The 22,890-nt window shown below is 40.7% G+C and overlaps 1 protein-coding gene across 1 annotated transcript; it reads left to right on the top strand.

The window, feature by feature from the left end:
* The first annotated feature begins 14,404 nt into the window (after positions 1-14,404).
* Positions 14,405-22,651, top strand: TMEM14A (transmembrane protein 14A). The gene is made up of 5 exons (XM_005521907.3): positions 14,405-14,500; positions 15,693-15,778; positions 17,442-17,543; positions 20,967-21,054; positions 22,091-22,651. The coding sequence occupies exons 2-5, from the start codon at positions 15,703-15,705 to the stop codon at positions 22,128-22,130; spliced, it is 306 nt and encodes a 101-aa protein (XP_005521964.1). The 5' UTR covers positions 14,405-14,500; positions 15,693-15,702; the 3' UTR covers positions 22,131-22,651.
* The last annotated feature ends 239 nt before the right edge of the window (positions 22,652-22,890 follow it).

Genomic DNA, 22,890 nt, shown 5'->3' with positions numbered 1-22,890 from the left:
ATTGACACTCTTCTAACACAGTATAAGGAAGGGTTCATTTTATAAACTCCTAGGGTGTTGGAATGAAAGATGTGATCGTTCCCATGTAACCTCATAAATTCTCTTGCTAGTCAGTTTTGAATCTATGAGCTCCAGTAAAATTCTCATGAGAACATAGTATCCATCCATAAAAACTCCTGAACCCCCCATGGGAATCAGCTGGTTTAGAAGGGTTCAGAGGTTCAAGCCTGTGGTTTATTTATTAAAATTTTCTCAGTAAATATATCATGGTATAATAGATAACAAGCACACTGTTTTGTGCTAGCAACATCCGTCTTCCATAATATACATGCACAGTAAGTTTCAAAAATAGGAAGGAAGAACACTAAGTTACATTTAAATGTGGGTGCACTGAACCTTTTCTCAAAAAGAGTCTGAAATCATAAAGAAGAGTGAGAATTTGCCTCCTTATTTTTCAAAACCACTGTAATCAAACTTGTCATTGTCATCAAATACAGCTAAGATGTTGCTCTATGCAAAGGCATAAAAAGGGAATTCACATCACCAGAGGTTTTAACAGACTGGGCTAAGATTAGACACTTCTAGTCCCAGAAGATGATGGTGACTTAGAGATAACAGTAGTAGAGCACCAGAAGTTGCAGAAGTACATTCCTTCACTGTAGTATTAAAAGTGTGAATCTGACCAGAAGCACCATGTCCATGCTGGAAATACAAGCATTTCATAGTCTGTGGTTGAACGTTCTGAACCAATTCTACATCCTCCCTCTGTAAAGCCTCCAAACCAGCCTCTAAAAAACTGCAAATTCCTTTCTTTCCTTGGAGACAGTAATTCAATAGACAGTAGTAGCTTCTGTGAGGCAATATGGTACCCAAGAATAGCTCAGATACTCACTCCAATGACAAATTTGATAGCTAGTTTGTGTCAGACTGATTATCCTGACACCAGATTCACACAGTCATTTCTACCTCAAAAGGCTTCCAAGGGAAGAAGAATACCACTAAAATCCAAATAGATTTTTTTCCTGTTGGAAAGCAAAGATAGTTGGTCTATATTCTGTGGTGGTGGAGAAGAACACTTCCACCCTAAGAAAGAGTCAGTCTTTCAGTGATAATTTTTGGCAACTCATTTTAGGCCTTTAGAGGCAGGCTCTGGAGGTGGCAAGAACAGGGAGGTGACAAAGTCACCTTCCTCCCAGCTCTACAACCAGCTGCCAGCTTCCAGCTCTGAAAATAAAGAGTCAGCTGGTCACAGCTCTCCTGGTCCAAATCATGTTGCTTCATGTAGGTGTGCAGACACTGCAGCCCCAGCACACTGCAGGGGCCAGGACTGCCAACATCAGCATTACTCTAAGGTGTCAGGGATGAGCATGCCATAGACAGTCTCTGCATTCTCTACTCTGCAACTCCTACGTCCTGCACTCTTCTCCTGGCACTCCAGTATTAAGATCAAATGAGAGAGGAGGACACTATGGGGAAAAGGTGGAATACCCTTGCATATTCCCTGCCTGGCCTCCCTGGGACATAAATACACAGCTTTCATACTCAGCTGCTCTGTGCTCCATATTGCATCCCATACTCAGGGCCCGCTGCCTAATGCTGACGGAGTGTTTGCCTACGAAGAGCACAAGGCTGTGCAGAAAATGAGCCTTTAGTCTCCCCTCTCTGTAGTCTGTGTGCATGCAGGTCCTGCTCAGAAAAATGGGCTCCATTCTGATTTCTGCAACCATCTGCTGAAATATAAATGTGTTTTACTTTTTATTCTATAGAACTCCCAGTAACTTCACAGGCTTCCTTCACTTACCATAACAGTACCTTGAATATGTTCAGAAAATTTGCTTAGCTTTGATAATAAAGTTCAGGCTTCGTATTTCAAAGTAGTGTACTTCAAATACTGCTGGGAATGCATTTTTATTAAAAATTCTCTATATTCCCTTCTCTTCATGTGAGCTCAGCATATGTACAGTATTTGAATGTCTGGATTAGAAGGATTAATTAACAAAAATATTCCAACAACCTTTCTTTTTTTTTTTTTTTTTCTGAAAGCAAGCTTACTCTTTGTGTGTGTGTATCTGACAGAGCTGGTTTCCTTCACACTGACACACCCAATAAATGTTTAAATAAAATTCAACAGCTCAACATGTAAAATAAGCATTACAAATCTTTATTAATTTCTCAATGTAATCAAGAGTTTGATCCCATAAGCAGGGTATATTATTTACTGTTAACAGCTATAGCTGTGCATGTACAGGGAGTCTGCAGGCACCTTTTCACATTTATACATCTTTTCTTTGGAATAGAGCTGGCCTTTCCATTTGCTAAATCATTTACACCATATGGAAAATAGGAAAGCAATGTAATACAGCACTGATTGACTTCCGCAACGTAGAAACCAGATCTGAATTTCATTTTAGCATAGTCAAACCTTAAGGCTTTAAGGAAAGCTTCTGCTTGGTCCAGAGACAACAGTGACCTGTAATTTACACAGCACATCTTCTGAAAAATTCTTAAACTTACAAAAATTTAAAGGGGTCACTTCTGTCAAGAGTGAACTGCAGAGGTGAAAAACAAGTTTGTGACATAAAGAGATAGGTGACAGAAATTAAAGACAACAGACCAAGAATAATGTATTCCCTTGAAAAATGTAGAGGATAATAGGTAGATGCACTATAAATTACACTGAATTATCCTCTAGCTCACAAAAAATGTCAAGAGACTTTAAATACCTACAGATGGTCGGTGCCTCCATTTTCAATTACCTCTGACAGATGGCCCTTCCCTATGGCCCTGTGCTGATATGCCAAGAACAGAGATTAGAGATTGACTCAGAGGCAAGAGCGGTGCCATACTTTGCAGCTGTATTTATAGTCAGACCCAGAGTGTTTTTTGCCTCTGTCTGCAATTCAAAAACACTGCATGAAGACATACTGAAACAATAGCAGCCACTTGGTTCTATCCCCTGTCCTGATTTACCACCATAAATCATACTGTAGTGAGACAAGGCTATTCATCAGTTGTATGAAGACCCCAGAATGTATCAGTATCCATTACAGCAGCTAACAGCTCTGCATAGACTTAATGCATTTCACTATCACTACAACTCTCTTTCATTCCCAAAAGCTGAGGATTCTGTTAGAGATCAAATAATCAGTTAAATTATTGGCCAATAATCACAAAACCCAAGCCAACTGCTGACAAATCAAATCCATAACTGGCATTTATACTAAATTAATCATGTAGGGTATTTGTTAGCACTTTACCACACTGTACACAGTCTGGTTATTTCCTGACTCCAGTTCCAGTTTCAATTATGGCTCTTCATTTTATGTAAAACAGCCAAAAAATAAAATGGCCCAAATGTCTTTATCACCTCAAAAAATGTAAACTATGGGAGTGCAAAATGTAAATTCTTCACCATCCATTAAGGCTTGAGGCCCAGATGGTCTCTCTGCAGTTTTCCCAGTGATCCAATTTGCTGTTTCCATCCCATTTGTGATGCCTTTATTGAGAATCATAATAGATGTTCTAAACACATTTAGTAAAGCAACTGTTAATTTGTTAATTTTATTTTTGGATTTTGGAGCATGAAGTGAATCTGGAAATAGGTTTGCCTGCCCACTTATCATTGCCTTCAACAGTATGGGATGCATTCAGAACATAAGTCACTCTGTCAGCCACACAGCTGCAGGCTGCTGCTCGGCCATGCCCTTTGCTCTTCCCACTCCTGTGGCCCATGCACCTCCTAGAGAGGGCTCTGCCCCACTAAGGACCTGGCAGGTATGCACAGCACACCCTCGGCAAATGGGATAGGCAATGTCATCCCTGAAGATAAAGATGTGTGTGAATTAAGTATCTGTGTGTGACTGCACATGAAACACAACTGCCTGGTCAGCATTTGCCCAAAGTGATCATGTTACAGAAGATGATCATCAGCCAGATTATGCAGTTCCTGGGGAATTACAAAAAGACTTGACATAAAGCAGGAGCCAGACTGAAAAAAAAATATAAAAGAAGTATGAAAACTCCTAACAGGACAGACCTTGGAAGGGAAACAACTGTCTCAAGTTGCATGGGTTCAGCTCCTGACTTGTAGGGAACTGCAGGAATCTGTAAAAAGGTAGAGGATCCACATCTCCCACAGGAGACATGTAAACAGGGAAATCTGCAGTCTTTGGGAAGGGGGGTATTTTTGTAACCCATACTGCCCATGAGTTGAGGGGGTGCATACAGCTCTGTGCACGTATGTCTGCGTGTTTCTGGGACTAGTTATAGAAGACTGTTTAGAAACCTTTAGCATGGTTTGCCTACTTGTATTGCTGGTCTCGTTTCCATAGTTCACTGATTGCTGGATAATTAGCCTGCACCAATAAAGCAATAAACTGCTTTGATTCATATTTCTTTTAAACGGTATGAACTCAGCAGTTTTTCCCACAACACGTAACAAATTGTTGAAACAACCAGATATCTCTGCAGCACAAGGATTTCATGATTTTTCCAGAGCATTGATTGACACTGAATAAATTCATGTTTAGTTAACTGTATCTAACCACAGGTGAGATCTCTTGAGTGCATGTAATATTTGTCTCAAAATAATTATTTTTAAGTAAGGCATTACATGTACAGTTATTTCAGATGTTCTATTTCATACAGGAGTTCATACGCAGGTGTGTTAGATGGTTAGCATCTGTAACTAAACATACTTCAATCTAGGGATCAGCATTCAATGTTGGCACTGTATTTTCCCCTTGAGTTATCTGTGAAAAAACCAAACTGGGGTGATTTGGATATCTATTACCACAATCTCACAGAGAAGACCCTCAGCTAAGCCAAAGAATCAAAACCAAAACTGTACAAGTGTTTTTTGCATGTTGCAGGGGTTCACTAATCCTACAGGTTTCAGGAGGTTTTTTTGAAAAACCAATTCAGAATTTCTTTTCTCTTTAAGACAGACAAATCTTTACAATTTTATCCATTTAAGTGGCCTGGTCGATTACCCTTCCTTCCATAGCTGTAATAATATACTGCAGTATTCCCTAAAGCACGTTTTGCTATGCGTGCCTGGGTATACTAGTCAGTGCTAATTTGCTATAATCCTGTTGCCCTGACTTTCCCAAACCACATCACTACAAATGTAGGCAGTTTGGTCCAAATTGTGGACTCTGCAACAGCCTGACAGCCCTAAATATCACAGACCATTGGTGCATTACCAGTGACAGCAAACTCTCCACACATTCTCACAATACAGGTAAGACACAAGCAGCCAAGCAATAAGAAAGGCTCAAACACTTACCAAATAATGAACTTTGAACAACTCGGTAAAGAAAACAAACATGCACACAAAAAAGGTCAGTTTCTGGGACGAGAATGTAGCTGAATATCCCAGCCAAAGATAATTGTATTTCACAAAACTGCAAACCTCACATGAGAGTTTATAGTGGAAAAACACTGACAAGCCATTGTCTGCGGCACTGTATTCACAAGGCTGTGATTATAGCTTTACCATAATGAGTGTAACTCTGTGGTCAGAAAGACTGCAAGAATGATATGATATTTTCCATGGAATATTTCTTCCTTCTTGGATGTTTGGCTTGAAATCTGGATTTTATGTTGCAGTGTTGTTGGCATTATCTCACACTTTCATGTTTGAGGCTGATCTATATAAGTACTTTAACTTCGCTTTTTCTTTCAGGTGTACAAATAAAATTTACTTCATCTTTTCCAAGCTTGAGTAATTGCACCCAACAGTAGACACTTTCTATCACTTGATGTTTATAATCTTCCCTTTGCACTCACAGTGGTATTCCTTTGGGTATCATCAGCCACAAAAAAAAAATGGAGACAGCTTTTTTCTCTTTTCTCAAATTAGGTTACTTCTGTTATTAGGCAAGATCCCTAAGGTCTCACTGAGAGGTTCCTCTCAAGACATATCCTAACCCACACTGCCTGATGACAAGCACCATGAGATACCAGTCTCACCACCCACTTGGGGCTCCTCTAGCACGTGTTTGTGGAAGGTTCCTGGCTCATCTGCACTGGAGGAGCAGCAAAAAAGCAGCTCCTCAGAGGAGACAAAAGATCTGGCTTCATAATCAAACAAGCATGAAATACAGTACTTGTGTATCTCTAAGTGTGGGAAGAGCTTAGGAAAGGGAAGAAAAACAACATCTGAACTGTTAAAAGTGTTACTCCTGATAGATGTAAAAGACGGGTTGGTAATCATTACCAGAGATTGCAGAGTAGTGGGTGGTCCTCCTTAGTGGATGTACCAACTCTAATGAGCTCTGATGAGGAAAAGGTCAGAATCTCGACAGGAAAGTGCTGGAACAAGAGCATTACTTTGAGGGCCCAAGCCTGTTCACCACTTTTTCTCAGTTGTACTTGTGTAAGCAACACTCCTGATGTTAATGTGATTATCTAAAGGCAGAAGGAGTACTCATACAAATAAGGGCTGGGATCCATGCCTAGTAATCTGTCTAATCTGGCACTCTCTTTCCTTCAGCTGCACTAGATGTTTTCCAGCAGATGACTCTTAAATAATATTTCCAAAATACACTGATATCCTGGGGGAAATTCTAACACAGCTTATGAAATCTTTCCTGAGACATGACTATTCATCAAGTTCTATGCAGACAAAGCAGAAGGATCTCAAGGGAAAGTGCAACATCAGGAGGGCTATAGTTCAGTCTAAGAATCCCTATCTAAGCACTGATATCATGTGGACTGTCCTAAAAGAGTATGTTTGTTTCCTTAATAGGGTACAAAACAGTGTTAGTGACCTATGGTTCAGCTTTCACTGAAGTAAGAGAACCCTGAGGTATCATCTCCAAAAATTAAAATACAAACTCCTACCTACGATTGCATTTATCCTCATGTACCTGTGGACACAAAATGAGAGCCCTGAAAAGAACATAAAGGATGTCCTAGTGGGTTAGACCAACATCCAGCTATTCCCAGTATCCTTTCTTTAATAACAAGGGATACTATTTAAAGAGAACAAGCTAGGCATATACATTTCCTTTATTCCCCTCCAGCGTTCACAACCACTGTATTAGGGATGCTAGGGAGCATGTCTCTACTAAATTATTTTTGCATCTCTCTATGAATATGCAGTCCATTTAACTGTTCAGTCTCCACTGTGCTGACCCATTTGCTTCCAAAACCTCTACCAGCAGTAAATTCCAAAAGTTCGCTACATCTGCTACATAAAAATAGTATATTCCCTTTTATCTTTTCTAAACTAATTTCCTTCTGGTTTCAATGACTGCCCCTACTTCTAGTTCTGCAGGACTTGGAAAACGTCAATCTTTATTCACTCTACCCACTACCTTGATTTTATAAATCTTGATTACATCTGTTCTCTCCAAACTGAGGCTTCACACTCACTTCAGTGGGTAGCTTCATTTCCTTGTATTTGATCCCTGAGAGTATGGGATGTGGGTTTGAATGAGACTGTCCCTCCACCTTTCGCTTCCTTCTTCAATACATAAGCAAGGATCAGCTTTAAGATTGCAGTTTTGCAGAAAAAAAATGTCAGTGGTGAGCTAAATTTTCTGATGATTTATCATCATGGCTCAGCACAGAGTTCACTGAATGCCAAGCTTGGTTCGAGGAAGAAGAATGGGGAATTCAGCAATTGAAACAGGTTATTTCAAAACCACAGCCTGACCCACTCTCTGTGCACACCATAAAAACTAGGATCTCAGAGACCCCCTCCTTCTGGGACGAATGTCATATCTTACTTTCCCTTCTGTTTGGTGTGAGAATGATCTGAAGGATGCTTATGATGTGGATACTCCTGTCCACAAGCCCATACTGGACCTGAACAAGGTTCAGCCAGCTCATGCTCCTGTCTATGGCCATGGGCAGGAAAGAAAGAGTTAGAACAGTGGGCATGAACTGATGTGGAGGAAAGACTAAGGACAGGGCATGTATATATGAACTTCCATTCTAAAGCTTCCCTAGCTTCAAACTGTTTTCAGACCAGGAAGCTTTGAGGCACATACAGGTTTTAGGTAATCCTTGGTGCATTTGGTAAATTTGGAGAGGGCAAGCGACTCTCTGTCCTTCAGTGAGCTGTTGTCTGAAAAATTTGTTTCTCAGTATGTGTGGGTGAAAACACACCCCTCTGTACAAATACATAGTGGTGAGAGGTATCAGAGATCTGCTGCCTATCACAGGACAACAGATATTAGGGAAAGGGTCTGAAAATATACACACACAAAAATCCCTCCTTTGACCCAAGAAACTTTGATCCTCATGAGTTATTTTCAATCAGCTGAAAACACCAAGCAATGACTAACAAGATTTCAAATAACTTTGAAATCCCTTAGAATTTCACTCTGACTTCATGAACTACTTTAAAATCCACATGCTTAGTATAAAGATGGAAAAATTGTGATATATCAGAAGCAGAGATAGTGGTCCTTGTAATGGAGTTACTTTACCTTTAAGAAAGTTTAAGTTGCTGGGATCTGCCTGGCGTCTTTTCTCCTGACCAATTATCGGTCATTGCTGAGAATTGACAGCAGTTTAGGCCATTGAAAAGTGGGATCAACTTGTGAACCCTACCTTAAAGTGTAAAACCAGAGCTCTCTTGGTTCTCTTTGTTTCCTGGCTGGGAAGGGCGGCAGAGCTCCAGGCCTCCCGCTCCCTGCCCAGGCCATGCGGCCGGGCGGGGACTGGGCTGGGCCCAGCGTCTCCCGGCCGGGGGATGCGGGCCCTGTGGAGGGGGTTTTCTCCGGGCTCTGGCCGGGCCGGGCCGGGCCGAGCCGATCTCTGGCTCGGCTGCAGGTTTTTTGCTGTGGCTGGATTCACTGGAGACTGCTGAGTGAAGAAGGAGAGGGGCTCTGGACCTGCAGCGGGCTGGGCGCGGCGACTGCACTCTCCAGAGCAGCCATGAGGAACTTTCCATCGCAGACGGCTCCAGCTCCTGCACCGGCCGAAGCCACAGAACTACCTACAACAGCCTGGGCAAGATTTTAACTCTTTCATTTCCCAGATGAGACTTGCGGATTAATCTTTTTATCCAGACAGAGAAAAGAGAGTGATCAACATGAAAAGAGACTTTATAAACTACTAGTGACAGGATAGAAAAGAAAAGGTAGAGAATTAAGAAGATGCTTTAATTAAGCTGAAATATCTTTCTGTTAAAACTATGGAAATGGACAATAAGGTCTTGAAAACGCTCCTTTAATTCATGACAGTATATAGGGAGGAATAGAGTGTTCAAAGTGTAAATTTTGAGTAAAAAGTAGAGTAATTATGGCACAGTGAAGTGCTGGAAGATTTGAAGCCTTGAGAGGCAATGAGAAAACTGTTTTCTGGTGAAGCTCACGGAAACAGATGAAGAAGACTTTTTGCCTTTGAATAACTTATCCTTAAAAATCCCATCCCTAGACTCATGGCCCATACACACTTGGGATGTGAAAATGGAAGGAGTGGGCTCTAATAACAGCAGCTCTGGGCAGCTAACATTAGAGCAATGGAAAACTATAACAAAAATAGTTTTTCTTGTGAGAAACTCCATAAATTAACAGGAAGAAACTTCTGTTTCTCTAAAAAGACTGGTGAAAAGACTGTAGCAAGAATTGGGACTGTTTTAACCATCAAAGTTCCAAAGGTTTTGTCTCTTTTGTCATGTGAACAAGGGAATAGTGGGTAGACAGGGGATGAAAAGGTTTTTCTGGAAGTTTATTCTGGTGTTCTTATTGTAGTTTGTCAATAAACTTTATTTTTTTTCCCTTTTAAGTTTTATGCCTGTTTTGCTCTTGTTCTAATCCATATCTCACAGCAAGAAATAAGTAATTTTCTTAGTTATTGGTTTAAAACCACGACAGTCCTAATCTGGATTTAGTTAGACCAAGGATTCCTGAGATACTGAAGAGAAAAATCTCCATTTCTTCAGATGAAATCTATCAGCCTTTAAGAACTCAGCTGTGAAAATCAAACCACTACACTGAGCAGAACCCAAGGCAGTTTAATCACTCATTCTTACCACACCTACGGCCCTTTGATTATGCCTGGTGAGCAGAAACAATCTAGCATCTGCTCTCTCAAATCGCTGTGTATCACAGCCCCATTCTTGTACTTTGTTTCTATTGACCTCTCCACCTTTACATGTAGCTAGAACCTAACTTCTCACACTAATACTGTGGACATTGTCAGCTTGCAAGACTCACAGGAAGGTCTCTGTGGGCATGTACCTTATTTCAGTGTTTGCTGGACCCAGCATCTGGGATGATTCTTGAGATACCACTGACCAACCATAATTATCAGTTGCATTTCCCCAAATTTACGAAGAATTTCAGTTGGTGCCATACCCAATGGTTTCTTGCTGGCAAAATTTCCTGACAAGTCAAAGAAAATGCACAGCTTCAGGTTATCTCACTTATTTTTGCTGATGCCTACAGAGACTCTCCCCAGCGTCCCACCCAGTCATGCAATCCCATCTCTTTCTTTGTGTTCTGATGCTTTGTAAACACTCCTGACTTAACTAATTAAAACAAATGACTGATTGAATGAATTCAGCACAAAGTGATACATTTTTCTGCCTGGTTATGTTTCTGCTGGGCTGCTGAGTTGACTCAGTCATTAAGGACTAGGAGAGACAGAGCAAAACTCATCAACTGCTTCACAAAATAACAGACTGGAGCAAAAAACTGGAAATGAAGAGGTCCTTTTGGCATCAGTGACCTGTTGAACTTGAGCACCATCTCCTGTGAAATCACTGCCCAAGAACCCATATCTTTCTCCTCTGCAGGCTTTAGTCCATGTTCATATATGTTTAGTTCATAGAAAAGGCCTTAAATATGTGTGTCAGCCTATCAGATTACTTCATAGTTATTATTAAAAGCAGTGTCTCTGCCTTTTACTATTTGATTGACAATTCCAGATCTAAGCTTTCATACTAAATTTTAAAGGAAGTGACACTTCAGAACTGCAGTGTAATAACCCACAAAGTCAGCACAGAAGACTGTACATCAATGTGTAAATCAACTGCCTCAGCTTTTTAAAACAATCTTTTGTTACTTTTACACCACTGTCCTTCTCACTGCTTATCTACATACATGTGTGTATATAAAAGCTTACAGAATTTATCTGTGATAGGCACTTTTTTGTACTGGAACTTAACAACTGACTTCTCCATTAACTACAGATTATTAAATCTGAAGCCTCTGAACATGCATTTCAGAAACAGTATTCTGTCCCCTCTTCCATAATACCACCCAATGAGAGCAACTTTTGCACAAAAATATTCCAGAACTACTCCTGTCTCAGGGTGCTTAGCTGCTTTTTTCTCCCCATCTCAGCACCTTTTCTTCTGTCTATGGGATTTCAGAGGCACTCTTCCATTCCACAGATCCCTTCATTATGTTCTGGGATAGCAATTTGCGTCACATCTTACTTGAATCTTACAACTATGAGAGCCTTTAGTATTAATACAGGAAAACCAACAAGAAGTACAAGCAGATTACTGCAGAGAGGGGTCTTTTATGTGCTTCATCCCGCCAACACCTTCTCTAACAACAGGTAGCCTCAGCAAAAATGTATCAGGGGAGGGAGATGGGCTGTGCTATACAAGCCCCTTAGAGGTTTCTTGTTTTAGACAAGACATAAGCAAAGTAAGACACAAACTCAGACTTTCTCAGGGAAGAATGCCTGCATTCAGGTGAGAATGTAGCTGGGGATAACACAAGGTCACACAATCAATACAGGTGAAACTTTCTAGGGACAGAGCTGTACAACACTTTTAACTCTTTTTCTCTTCAGGTCACATTTTCCTGAAGATGGAAAAATATATCCCTGAAACTAAGGCAATTTGCTTGCCAGATTTCAAAGTTTGTTTTTCCAAAACAAAGAGATGCAAGGGGCTGTTCAGTGAAATGGTTATGTTTATAATGGACAAAACCGTGTATTTTTGCCTAAATTCATCCTTGTAGTTGGCTCAATTGTTGTAGATGGAACTTCCCAAAACCAAAGCAAACAAATCATAATACAAAACAATATAACTGAAACAAACTAAAATAAAACAGCTGGAAGCAAACACCCAACAGGGGAAATTTTAGCTCAGATTGGCAGTAAAAAGCAAGTGAAAACTATACTAGAAAGCACACAGCAACAGTAACACTGGCTATGCTGCTAGCTCTGTTAGAGCTCACTGTAAGGACCAAGGTGTTTGATTTGTCATGCTACCAAAAAACTAATTAATTCTCCTCCTATTCAAAACCTCTCATCTGTGCTGTAAAATACAGCAACCATTTAACATCAGACAATAGTTAACTAAAACCTTAGGGAAAACAGAACAAAATACCTTCTGTAATTGAAAATTGAAGGGAGCTTAACAAGCAGCATATAATTACGTGAATTCAAATTTTACCCAGACTTCAGGGTTACCCAGTCTGCTTGAGTGATGAGTATCATTGAATCAGTAACTACAACTGGTCATTATCCTAGAGGTGCCAAAAGATACTGTTTTTGTTGCACTTTGGAACCCCCTCAAATAGAGTTGCATGGTTCTGCTCCATTTAATTCCCTGTTTATTTTAGTGTGTTTTTCAAGACCCACAAGTCTCATAATACTTCATCAAGAAATCCAAGATTTCTGGATTTCAGCTTATGAATCCACTTTTTGTTTGCATTTTGGAGCCATCCTGCCCTCAAGTGTCCTATGTTTGTTTTCCAAAGTTGCTGTACCTTCAGTCTTCCTTCCCACAGACACTGTGGTGAGATAAGGAGAGCAGTTCTGTTTCCACTGAGCAGACAGACTTGGACAGCTCATATGGAGTGGGTTTGTATCACAGCAGTTAAACACTACCAAAAAAAAACAACCAAAAAACAAATGCAATGTTAGGAGTGGAAATTAGATACCTTAACCCTAATGAGAAGGCCGATTTGCTTTCCAGTTCGCTCTTTGGAGTGGAAAACTCCCACACCTTTAAGCAAAGAAATCTAAAGGAAACACAGGATTTTGGCAGAGATTTTCAAATGACCCCTGAAGAAGGCAGGTATCCAAGTCCTATCACATGGTATTGTGAGTCTCTCCCTGTTGTGGCCAGGTTTATGCTCAGTCTGTTTGTGGGAACAAGGGAAGTGTGGGGAATGTCGCACACAGGCACCCCTGTATCACCCCTGAAGGACACGTCCTGTGCTGGTTAAGAATCACTCACTTGAGAAAAAGCTAAAGAAACACTGCGGGGGAGACAAAATATGGACAAAAATAGCTTGTGGTGGAATAGGTCCAGCAAACTGGGCTAGCAGACAAGAAGTCGGGGTGTTAAAATAACCACATCAAGCAGTTTCATAAATTAGCTACGTGTTTAGTATCAGAGTGTTGGGGCTTGCGTCCGATGTTTTCCCTGACAAACACATCCGAGCTTTCAGCCTACGTGCCTGCTCACCTGGCTTCATGCAGCTGCCCTCAGACTTTCAAAAAACACAAGCAAGGAGAGAGAAGAACCTGCTTTTGAGAGGGGCAGGGGGCAGAAGGGTGCCTGGCACAGCAGTAAGTGCCCATTGCTGTGTCCCAGGATGACTGTGGGGGCTGCAGGCACCCGACCCTCACCCTGCTCTTGTCTCCGTGGGATGGGCGCGCTTTAGGGACAAGTGGATCTACAGATGGGCCTCCTTCATTCGTGAGTTCTTGCATCCCAAACATGGCAAGGCAAGGGGGGTTGGCCTTAAAAGAGTAAAATATCCACGGACCTTTCCAGAGCCTGAAGGGCTGGATAAGGAGTCTCAAGCAGGAGATGCCCACCCTGGAGCAGGGCACTCACAGAGGAGCCCCAACAACAGTGTGCTGCCCTGCACAAGCACAGCCACGACTCACAGAATCACGGAACTGCTGGGGGTGGAGGGGACCCGTGCAGATCATCTAGTCCATTATTAGCACCATGCTCTGTCCAACTGAGCTGAAACTTGGTGCGGTTTAGTCCATGGTCATTGCTCCTGTGTACCACCAGAAAGTCTGACACCACCGTCTCAACACCCAGCTCTGATTTATTCGCATGAATGAGATCCTTTCTCATTCTTCTCTAGACAAAACAGACCCAAGTCATGCAGTCTCTGCTTATAAAAGGGATCCTCCAGACCCCTAGCCATCTTTGTGGCCTCCGCCGGACTCTCTCCAGTAGTTCTATGTCTCTTTTGCTGCTAGCCCAGAACTGGACACAGCATTCCGGATGTCGCCTCCCTAGGGCCGAATAGGGAGGGGAGGGGGGAATCACCCGCCCCCCGACGCACCCCTGGAAACCATCGCCCTCCTGGCCGCAAGGGCGCTGCCGGCTCATTGTCACCCGCTTGTCCCCTGCGGCCCGGCTCCGCCAGCGGCGCTGCGGGCGGGCCGCAAGGGCCGCGCCGCCGCCATGACGGCGACAGGCGTCCTCCTTCCGCCGCCGCGGGGCTGAGGCCGGGGGGCGGCTCGGCCGGGCCCGCGCCCCACGGAGCCCGGCGGGCGCGGGAGGCGGGGCCGGGCCGGGGCAGGTCAGAGGGCGGCGCGGCGGGACGAGGTACGGCGGGGCCGAGCTGCGGCGGGGGCGGCGGGGGGAGAGCGGGGCCGCCCCCGCAGGCGCCTGCCCTCGGCCGGGGGCTGCGCCGCGGCGTTGGGAAGCGAGATGAGGGCTCGGGAGGGAGTCGGCCACGAAGGCCGGCCACATCAAAGGCCTAGGGATCCCTGGCCCCTGCATCCCTGGCCCCCGCCTCTGTAAACCTCCTGCAGGGTGCCAGGCCCCCTAAACCCACCTTTTGTCCTGAGGGGTTACGACTTGGGGAGGACTGGGCTCACTGCGAGTTGCTTACTTTTAATAATAAAAGCTTGACATGAAATGCTGAGTAAGCACTCTTTGCTACCACCCTTTAACACTGTGGTCAAGTACACACACGCTGAGGTATAATAATGATGCCTAATTAAGTGTACGCTTAATTTGGGAGGAGGAGAAAGGTGTGTCCTTTCTCCCGATGGGAGAGAAGCCGTGGTGCTGCAGGGGCTCCCTGGCTGCAGAACACTGCCATTTATGCATTCATTACACAGCACTGCCAGGGAAGTAGGGACCAGCATCACAACAGAACCTTAAATGTTTCCTGCGGAACAGAAGCCTAACTCCAGACAATGCATCAAAATGTAAAGGTGAAATAAAAGGGGCATAGATACAGGATAAAGTGCCTGTATGTATAGCTTTCCAAAACAGCCTAAGTTTCTGTCTGGAAACTTTGAATAGATTCTCAAAATTCGTATTTTTGCCTGGTGCAGGGTTTGTTACATGTTGCTTGAAATACTCCAGGTACAGTGTGGTTGAAAGGAGATGAAAAGACTGAGCTGAGCACTCAGAAGACTTGTAGATATCTATAGTGTGCACTCAGTTCAGCCATATGGCATGGATGCAACAAAACCTGCTTCGGATGGTGTCAAGCTTTCTTATTGCATACATGTATTTGTGACTGAGAAAAATGTATGCTACATATATCCCCTAGTGGAAATATGGTGTACCCAGATATTGGGGCATAAGGAAGGGCAGCATTTAGTGAAAGGATGGCACAATAGCCAAGAGGCACACCTTCACCTTCTGAATGTTTTGACACAGTAGTCAAACAGAACTTAGGAGAGTGTAATGTTATTTAGAACCCTTTAAGTAATGATTTGATTTTTACCAGGAGGAATGAATTTGTTTACCTTCAGTTGCAATATGTTTGTTTTTTTTCCAGAGCTGGGATCATGGCTGTTGACTGGATTGGTTTTGCATATGCTTCATTGCTGGTGTTTGGAGGTGTTGTAGCATACACTCGTAAAGGTTAGTACTGGGATAGAAGGATTTGGAATCAAGTATTTGATTTCTTCTATGCAGTTTGAGACATGAAAACTTTGCTGTAATTAACACTGCTGCATTTGATATCCATCATGTGCTGCTGTAAATGCACTGAGTCTCATGAGATGTTCTTGGGCCAAATTAAGCATTTTAAGTGAGTTTGTTTTCAGGGCAAAGCGTGGGGGTTGTTATGTTGTCTTTGACCTTAAATGCATTTTGGGCTTTCTCATCTCCTTTTAATCATTCCTATGTTCAGCACAGTATGTCCTTGATTAAAGCTTATTATCTACAAAGAAATCCAAGCTTGATTCTGACATTTCCAGATGCACGGTGGGAGAAAACCCTTTACTTGTATGCTCTAAGTTGGTGGTTAATTCTCTAGTAATGTTAGAATTGTGCCTTTTCACAGTAAGATAACGAGTCAGGTTGTAGGTGGCGGTGTGCCACAAAGCTCCGGTATTCCCGGGATTTTTGCAGTCCCGCGGGGGCAGCGCCTGGCCCAGCCCCGCGCCCGGCAGAGGTCGCAGCCGTACCGAGGACGAGCAGGCGGGAGCTGCAGGCGGGTCCCGGCAGCACTCCGCAGAGCCCCAGCAGCGCATCGGGCTCCGACCCTGCTCCATTGGTTTAGGGTCACCGTCTCCCTTCGCGGTGTCCACATGCTTTGCTCTCAGAGACACGGCTTCACATCTGAATGTCTGAAATTTCTGAAACTGTGGTTTTGTGTTTGCAGCCAGCTGCACTCACTGACTATTCCATTCACCTGTCCTCTTCATTCTTTAACACTTGGTCAATCCTCATGGCAAATCTAGATTATTTTTTATTCGTTATGATTTACATTTTCTTGCAAAGTCTTGATTTAAAAATACCCAAAATAAAAGGATTGGGAGCTAAATGACATCAGGGGTCTGGGTTCTTTATTTATAAACATCTGTGGATCAGCTTAATTCAAAGAATGTCTGCTGTGCAGATTCTACACTTTTATCATATGGAACCAAGACAAATGTCTGTTCAGAAATCTAAATATATTAGGGATATATCTGTGATTTATGAACCAGTTTTTTAACAGCACTGAAAGAAGATGCCAAGTTACTTTTAGAAGCTGTGTTTTCATCCTCACTGCCATTTATTTGTTTTTTCATTCTTTATTCATTAAGTGTGATGTTGGTGATAGCATTCCTTTCTCCAGGACTGATATCAGACTGAAAAGCCTGACACTATTACCACACATGTTTTCCAATTTATATATATTGACACATTTCTACCATTCTACCATTTTTGGAGACTCCCAAGTGCTGTAAGATATAGTTAAAATGAACAGACAGTTCAAAGAAATTACAAAAATCTTTCTTAAGTATGATAGAGAAAATAGCCAAATTTAGGATTGTATTTTTCCCAAGTTGCAAGTGTTAGTGGATCCTAATCATATCCCTCTAACTTAGTTGATTTTGCTCCTAATGCCATACATTAGAATGACCCAGTTTAGAAATATTACCTCTCTATTCACACTGGGTGAGGTAAGCTGGAATGTGGCAAAATCAGTTCTATTTTTAATATATTTGGATAATACTGTGTAGAGAGACAACTGCCTTATAGAGGTTGAGCTTCAAGACATTGTATTGAGAAATAACACGTGAATGATTTCTTGCAGGTAGTAAAATCTCTTTAGCTGCTGGACTCACCTTTGGCTCAGTGGCTGGTTATGGAGCTTACTGTGTAACATGTGATCCGAGAAATGTGAAGATATCATTGTGTAAGTGTTTCACTACAGTAAACAAACAAACAAAAAAGCAGCATCCTGAAGCATTTTACTGCATGTAAAATTCTCTTTTTAGTAAATTTTGGGTATTGCTTTGGTTGAATTGTTGGGTTTTAGATAGAGTTCAACATTTCAACTTAGCTTCAGCAGCCATTTACAAGGAAAGGCAGATCATTGACATAAAACCAGCAGGTGTTTTAGCACCTGGCAGCAGCTCCTTTTATGAGGTGGTTGCCTAACATTGCCTAATATTGTGAAATCCAGCTGAGAAACAGGAGGTAGAACTGCAATAAAATCATTAGCGTTACAGATTAGAATTTTGCAATTTGAGCAGTAAAGTGCTGCATAATGTAATGTATCCTCACCTCCCAGTGAATGGTACAGTTTGACCTAGTGTTGACCTAGTGTTTTTCCTTTGCTGCTAAGAAAGACAGGATACAAACTATGCAATAATTGTCACAGTAGATAGTTTTCTGTGAAACCCTCATGGAGGCAAAAAATGACAATCCCTAAGGGGGACATCAACCTCACACAAGGGATTTTCAATAAGAGCTGTTGGGAGTTTGTCTCAGTCATGGTTTTAGGAAAAGTGGTTTAGGCTGTGGTTTCACATGCAGAAATGCATTTAAAATACGTTTAATCCAGATTGTGGGAGTACACTATTGTTTTTTCTCAACTTAGAATTCATGGTATATTCATGGTATATATGGCTTTATGCTTGCACCAATCACAGTTATAAAAACTTCCATTTAAAAAAAATGTTGAACAGCATTGACAGCAAACTGTTCCCAGCAAGTTCTTCAGTAGAGGTGGTAATTGTGGACCTGATCTGCTCCTTGATGGCCTTAAATTGGATTTCCAGTTTAGCCACCATGACCTTGTTCAGATTATGTTATCCCACTGTTTTAAAAAAACCCAAAACTCTTTTTGGAATGAAGACAGAGCCTTAAGTATATGTAAATTTATAATCATTAATGTGAGATGTTTTTAAGTAACCTATGGTATTAGGGTCAATTAAGTCACTAAATTAGATACAGTATTTATGGAAAAGAAGACTCGTAACAACTTAATATATGTTGCCTGTTTCCCAATTCCCAGGTATTTAAGAGACTAATATAAAATTTTCCGTTATGTCCTTTTGAATGTCTGATACCTAAAACAGTCAGTGTTTTGCATTTCATGTAGTTGTAGGCATGTGAGGACTTTCTCAAGTGGAAAAATGTATATTACTTATTTAGCAGAAGTTACAGCCCTGAGATGAGATGGAGTTCACTACACCTGCCTTGGAAAGTTCTTCTTACATAAAGTTAAAGGAACAAAGACTTTTTTAAACAGTCTTAGTTTAGAATGTTTACAAAGAAATGTTTTAATTGCTTTTTATTATAAATGTGTATTGCTTTTGTTGAAAACTAGAATGTTTTCACTTACGCCCTACATGCCAAAATGTGAAAAGCAGCTAGAGCACAAAAGAAAGATCAAAATTAAGTGCATGGAAGAAAGTGACTTAGAAACTGGACTTAGAAACCACTACAGTAAGTTATAATGTAAAATAAAGCAAGCACCCAAACCTTTAAAAGGTTAGGAAATCTAAAAACAACCTATCCATCCAAACCATAATTATTGACAGTATTTGTCACCTGTGCAAGACTCTCCTACAGTAACTTAGATAATATTTTATTACACGACTTTGACAGTAAGGTTGCTGTAACTTGTCCTACATACAAAGAGTATGTAGCCTATGGGTACCCCAGGCAAATTCTCTTAGTTGTTTTATAAATTATTATTTCAGGAATTTTCCTGCTTCACCTGAAATAAGCTCTGTGCTTTCTTGGATACGTAAATGCGTTTTTATGTGTTTGAAGTAGACATAGAAATTCAAATCTCAGTATTCAAGAGTTAGTACCATTCACAATGAAAGTTGATTCTGATCTGAATATGACTCACTGGATTGAATTTGTCTTGATTTATTTAATTTCTTTGACTGGTTTAAGATGAAACAGTAAATGTATAGCACTTTCTAAAATCTGTTCTAAAAGTTGAATGTGTTAAAAAGTCTCTGGACTTTTTAAAAGCCAGATAGTAGCAAATGGAAAAAAAAAAACCAAACAACCAAAACTTACAGAGTGAATATGCTTTGTAGCTTGTAATAAACTGAAAAAATACTTAGGACTCTGGCAAGACACATTCTGTGGAATAGGTCACTCTTGAGACATTCCTGAGAGGATCAAGGCTATGTAACTAGAAAATAAGAGCGATGGATAATGGAGCATAATATTTTTTTTGCAAGGCATTTTTAATGAGTGCATGTAGTTGGTAGAGTTCTTTAAGATACTTGTAACTGCCAGGGCGTGTTTGTAATGCTGAAGTGAGTTTAAAACTAATTTTTGACACCTATGAACACAGGACTGGCCCCAGGACTAGACAGTGGAATTTGAAGAGAATTAGCCAGATGGTTTAACTGCTCCATAAAAAGGGAACAGTTCTGTGTAACTGCTATTACTTTGGCTGTGAGAGTGACAAAGCCCAGCTGCTCATGAGAAGTCCTGCCTCTCTGCCCACTTCTAGGAAGCATTTCAAGTGACAGTTCTTTAATTAAGGTAGCTATCTTCTTCATTTTATGTGTTCTCCTCAGTCTCCTCATTTATGTAGCAATCTACAGCCATAGTTCAAAGTGAAATCCCTGTGCCTGATGAGTTCATTGCCACCTCCATTTTCAGATGACTACTCCCAAGAAAAAAATGCAGTTTCTTTCATGATGTTTGTTCTCTGCTGCTTGTGCTGCATTTATGGCCCCCTTGGGCTGCCCACCTCTTGTCAGAGGCAAGGATGGTTCCCTCATAGCAAAAGGCTCCAAAGGAATTGAAGTCATTGTAGTCATGAAGAATGAGATGTTGATAGCCATATTCTGTAGCAAAAACAGGTGGCAAACTTTCCAATATAGTTTTTAAGGCTCAGCAAATAAAAATCTAATATTCTAAAAATAGAACAGAAAATAAATTGAGCTCTAGCTCCTTGAATAGTTAGAAAACAGCTGCAATGAATCTAGGGTGATGAGATTTGTGAGACACTGTTCCTGTAATTCAGTATACATGTTGCTGCTATGGCCAAGATTCTTTCTACTTTGCTGGTATCCCCATCAATTTAGATATGGGTGAATAGAATTGACTGATCTTACCTAGTCTTCATGGCATAGGATTTAGCATTCTGTTGTACATGAAAACTTTATTTGCAGCTAAAAGAAATCATAATGGTGTATTTTGGAAAAGCAATAATGTTTTTATACTCTTATTTCTGATCTAATGTTTTACCAAATTGCAGTTCATAGGAAAACAGCAATGACCTTTGATAACTCTGTGTGTTCCTGAGTGGTCCACTGAGAAAAGTGAGAATATAAATATACTGGATTGTCTTTTACAGTTTCATCTTTTCTTTTGACCATTATAATGGGAATGAGGTTCAAGAGATCCAAGAAATTAATGCCAGCTGGACTAGTAGCATTCCTGAGGTAAATACATGTTATGGATCTTAATGTAAAGATTTCACTGGTTTTCAAATAGTTGCCATTTCACACCCAATTCAAGGCAGTATTGGTGGAAGTCACTGTCATTCAGCAACTATACACCTTAAGTGAAATTAGTTTGGAAGTCACAGTCCTGTTTCCAGTGAACAGCTTTTTCATCCTACTAGCCAGATACAGGTGATGAGAAGTGACTTTCTCAGCACAGGAGAGGTCAGCAATTAAATATTAATGCATATTGATAAGGCCTTTGGAAGAACCTAGATAAGCCTTAGTGTTTTCAAACACATACACATAAAATTAGTCTAATTTCATACAACACAGTCATCTTAAAAAAAAAAAAAAAAAAGGCTAACACTTTGGTTTAGAAGTGCTGCATTCAAAACTACTGGAAGCACAGTACTGTTGAAAACCAGGACATTTTTGATCTGACCTAAGAACTTTGATCAGTATTAATGCAATTAATATTAATTAATTTAATTAGTATTAATTAAATGAAAAAAAAAAAAAATCTGGCTGTTCCAGGCTGCTTTATTGCTCATGTTCAGCATTCTGGAAAAAATAATTTTCTGAACTTACTCATTTGGAATTAAATAATATAGTAAGTTCAAAACATTTTCCCAATGAGTCTGTAATAAAAAACATTTTCTATGTGTAAATCAGAATCTCCATCTTCTGTAGGAATAATAACTGTTGTTTCATTGTTACCAGATTTTATATACCACTATTCTGTTTTACTTCAGTTACATACAGGGAGGAAAAGAAGCAAATATGTCAAGATGCAAAATTTAAGAATCAGGATTTACACTGGAAAATGTTGTTGTCCATTGTGGATTGCTTTTCCAGCCTAGGTGGGCTTTTTTTTGCAAGACACTGAAACTGTAGATTTTGATACCTGAAAAGACAGCTTAATAGAGACTCTAGAGTCAGTTATTTATGACTGCACTGTTATTTAATTATGACTTTCACTGATTTTATTAATGACAGACATATTTTTGTTTTCTTGTTTTGGGTTTTTTTTCAGTCTTTTGATGATTTTGAGGCTTGTTTTTATGCTGCTGTAGGAGAATTTGGAACCGAATATGACTGCCATGCCCACCAAACAGACATGCTCTCCATACTTGAAAGACAAGTTTGAACACAAGTCTTATACTGCATTTATATCTTCTGTAAAAAATCTGTACCTGTTATTTGATTATTGACATGTGCTGATATTTTGAAAGCTTTTTTTAAAAATTAGAGCAAGTGTTTTGTTGGTATATTTTTATCTACTTTCATTTAAGCAGTCTATTAACTCATGGGATCTTTCTTTGGTAGTTTGATCTTTTTAGGGGTGCAGAGCACCCCAAGAAATTGAATTACTCTTGCACTGTATTTCTGAAATAATATCTATATGTTTATGCTAAAAAGGTATCTTGTATTGAAGTATAATTTTGTAGTTTCTGAGATTAAATAATCTAAATCAAGAAAGTCTTTGGCCTGTATTGTGTTGCACTAGAAAACCAACTTCCTTTCCAACACACATTCTTGTTCCCCTGGTTCTAAATATAAAAAAACAGTGTTCAAATAAAATGTTAAATGTTCAGTGCTTGTCAGTTTTTTAAGCAAACGAGTGAGACATTTTGTCAATTGAAGAGTTTGGTGTTGTGCTTTGTACTCAGTAGTGGTTTAACACATGTACCATACTGTAAATTGCCAGTAATAAGAACCATGGCTGAAGTTCATCATGCTGTGGAACAGAGAGGTTCCAGGCTCTCAGTACTCTGGAACATGTTTGCCATTCCAGTGTCACAGAGATTATCTTGCTGAAGTCCCCCCTATAAA

This window comes from Pseudopodoces humilis, chromosome 3 (assembly GCF_049639895.1).
Source record: "Pseudopodoces humilis isolate 2021_Gansu_Grassland_sample_001 chromosome 3, ASM4963989v1, whole genome shotgun sequence".
NCBI classification, from domain to species: domain Eukaryota; kingdom Metazoa; phylum Chordata; class Aves; order Passeriformes; family Paridae; genus Pseudopodoces; species Pseudopodoces humilis.
This window is presented reverse-complemented; position numbering and strand designations above follow the sequence as displayed.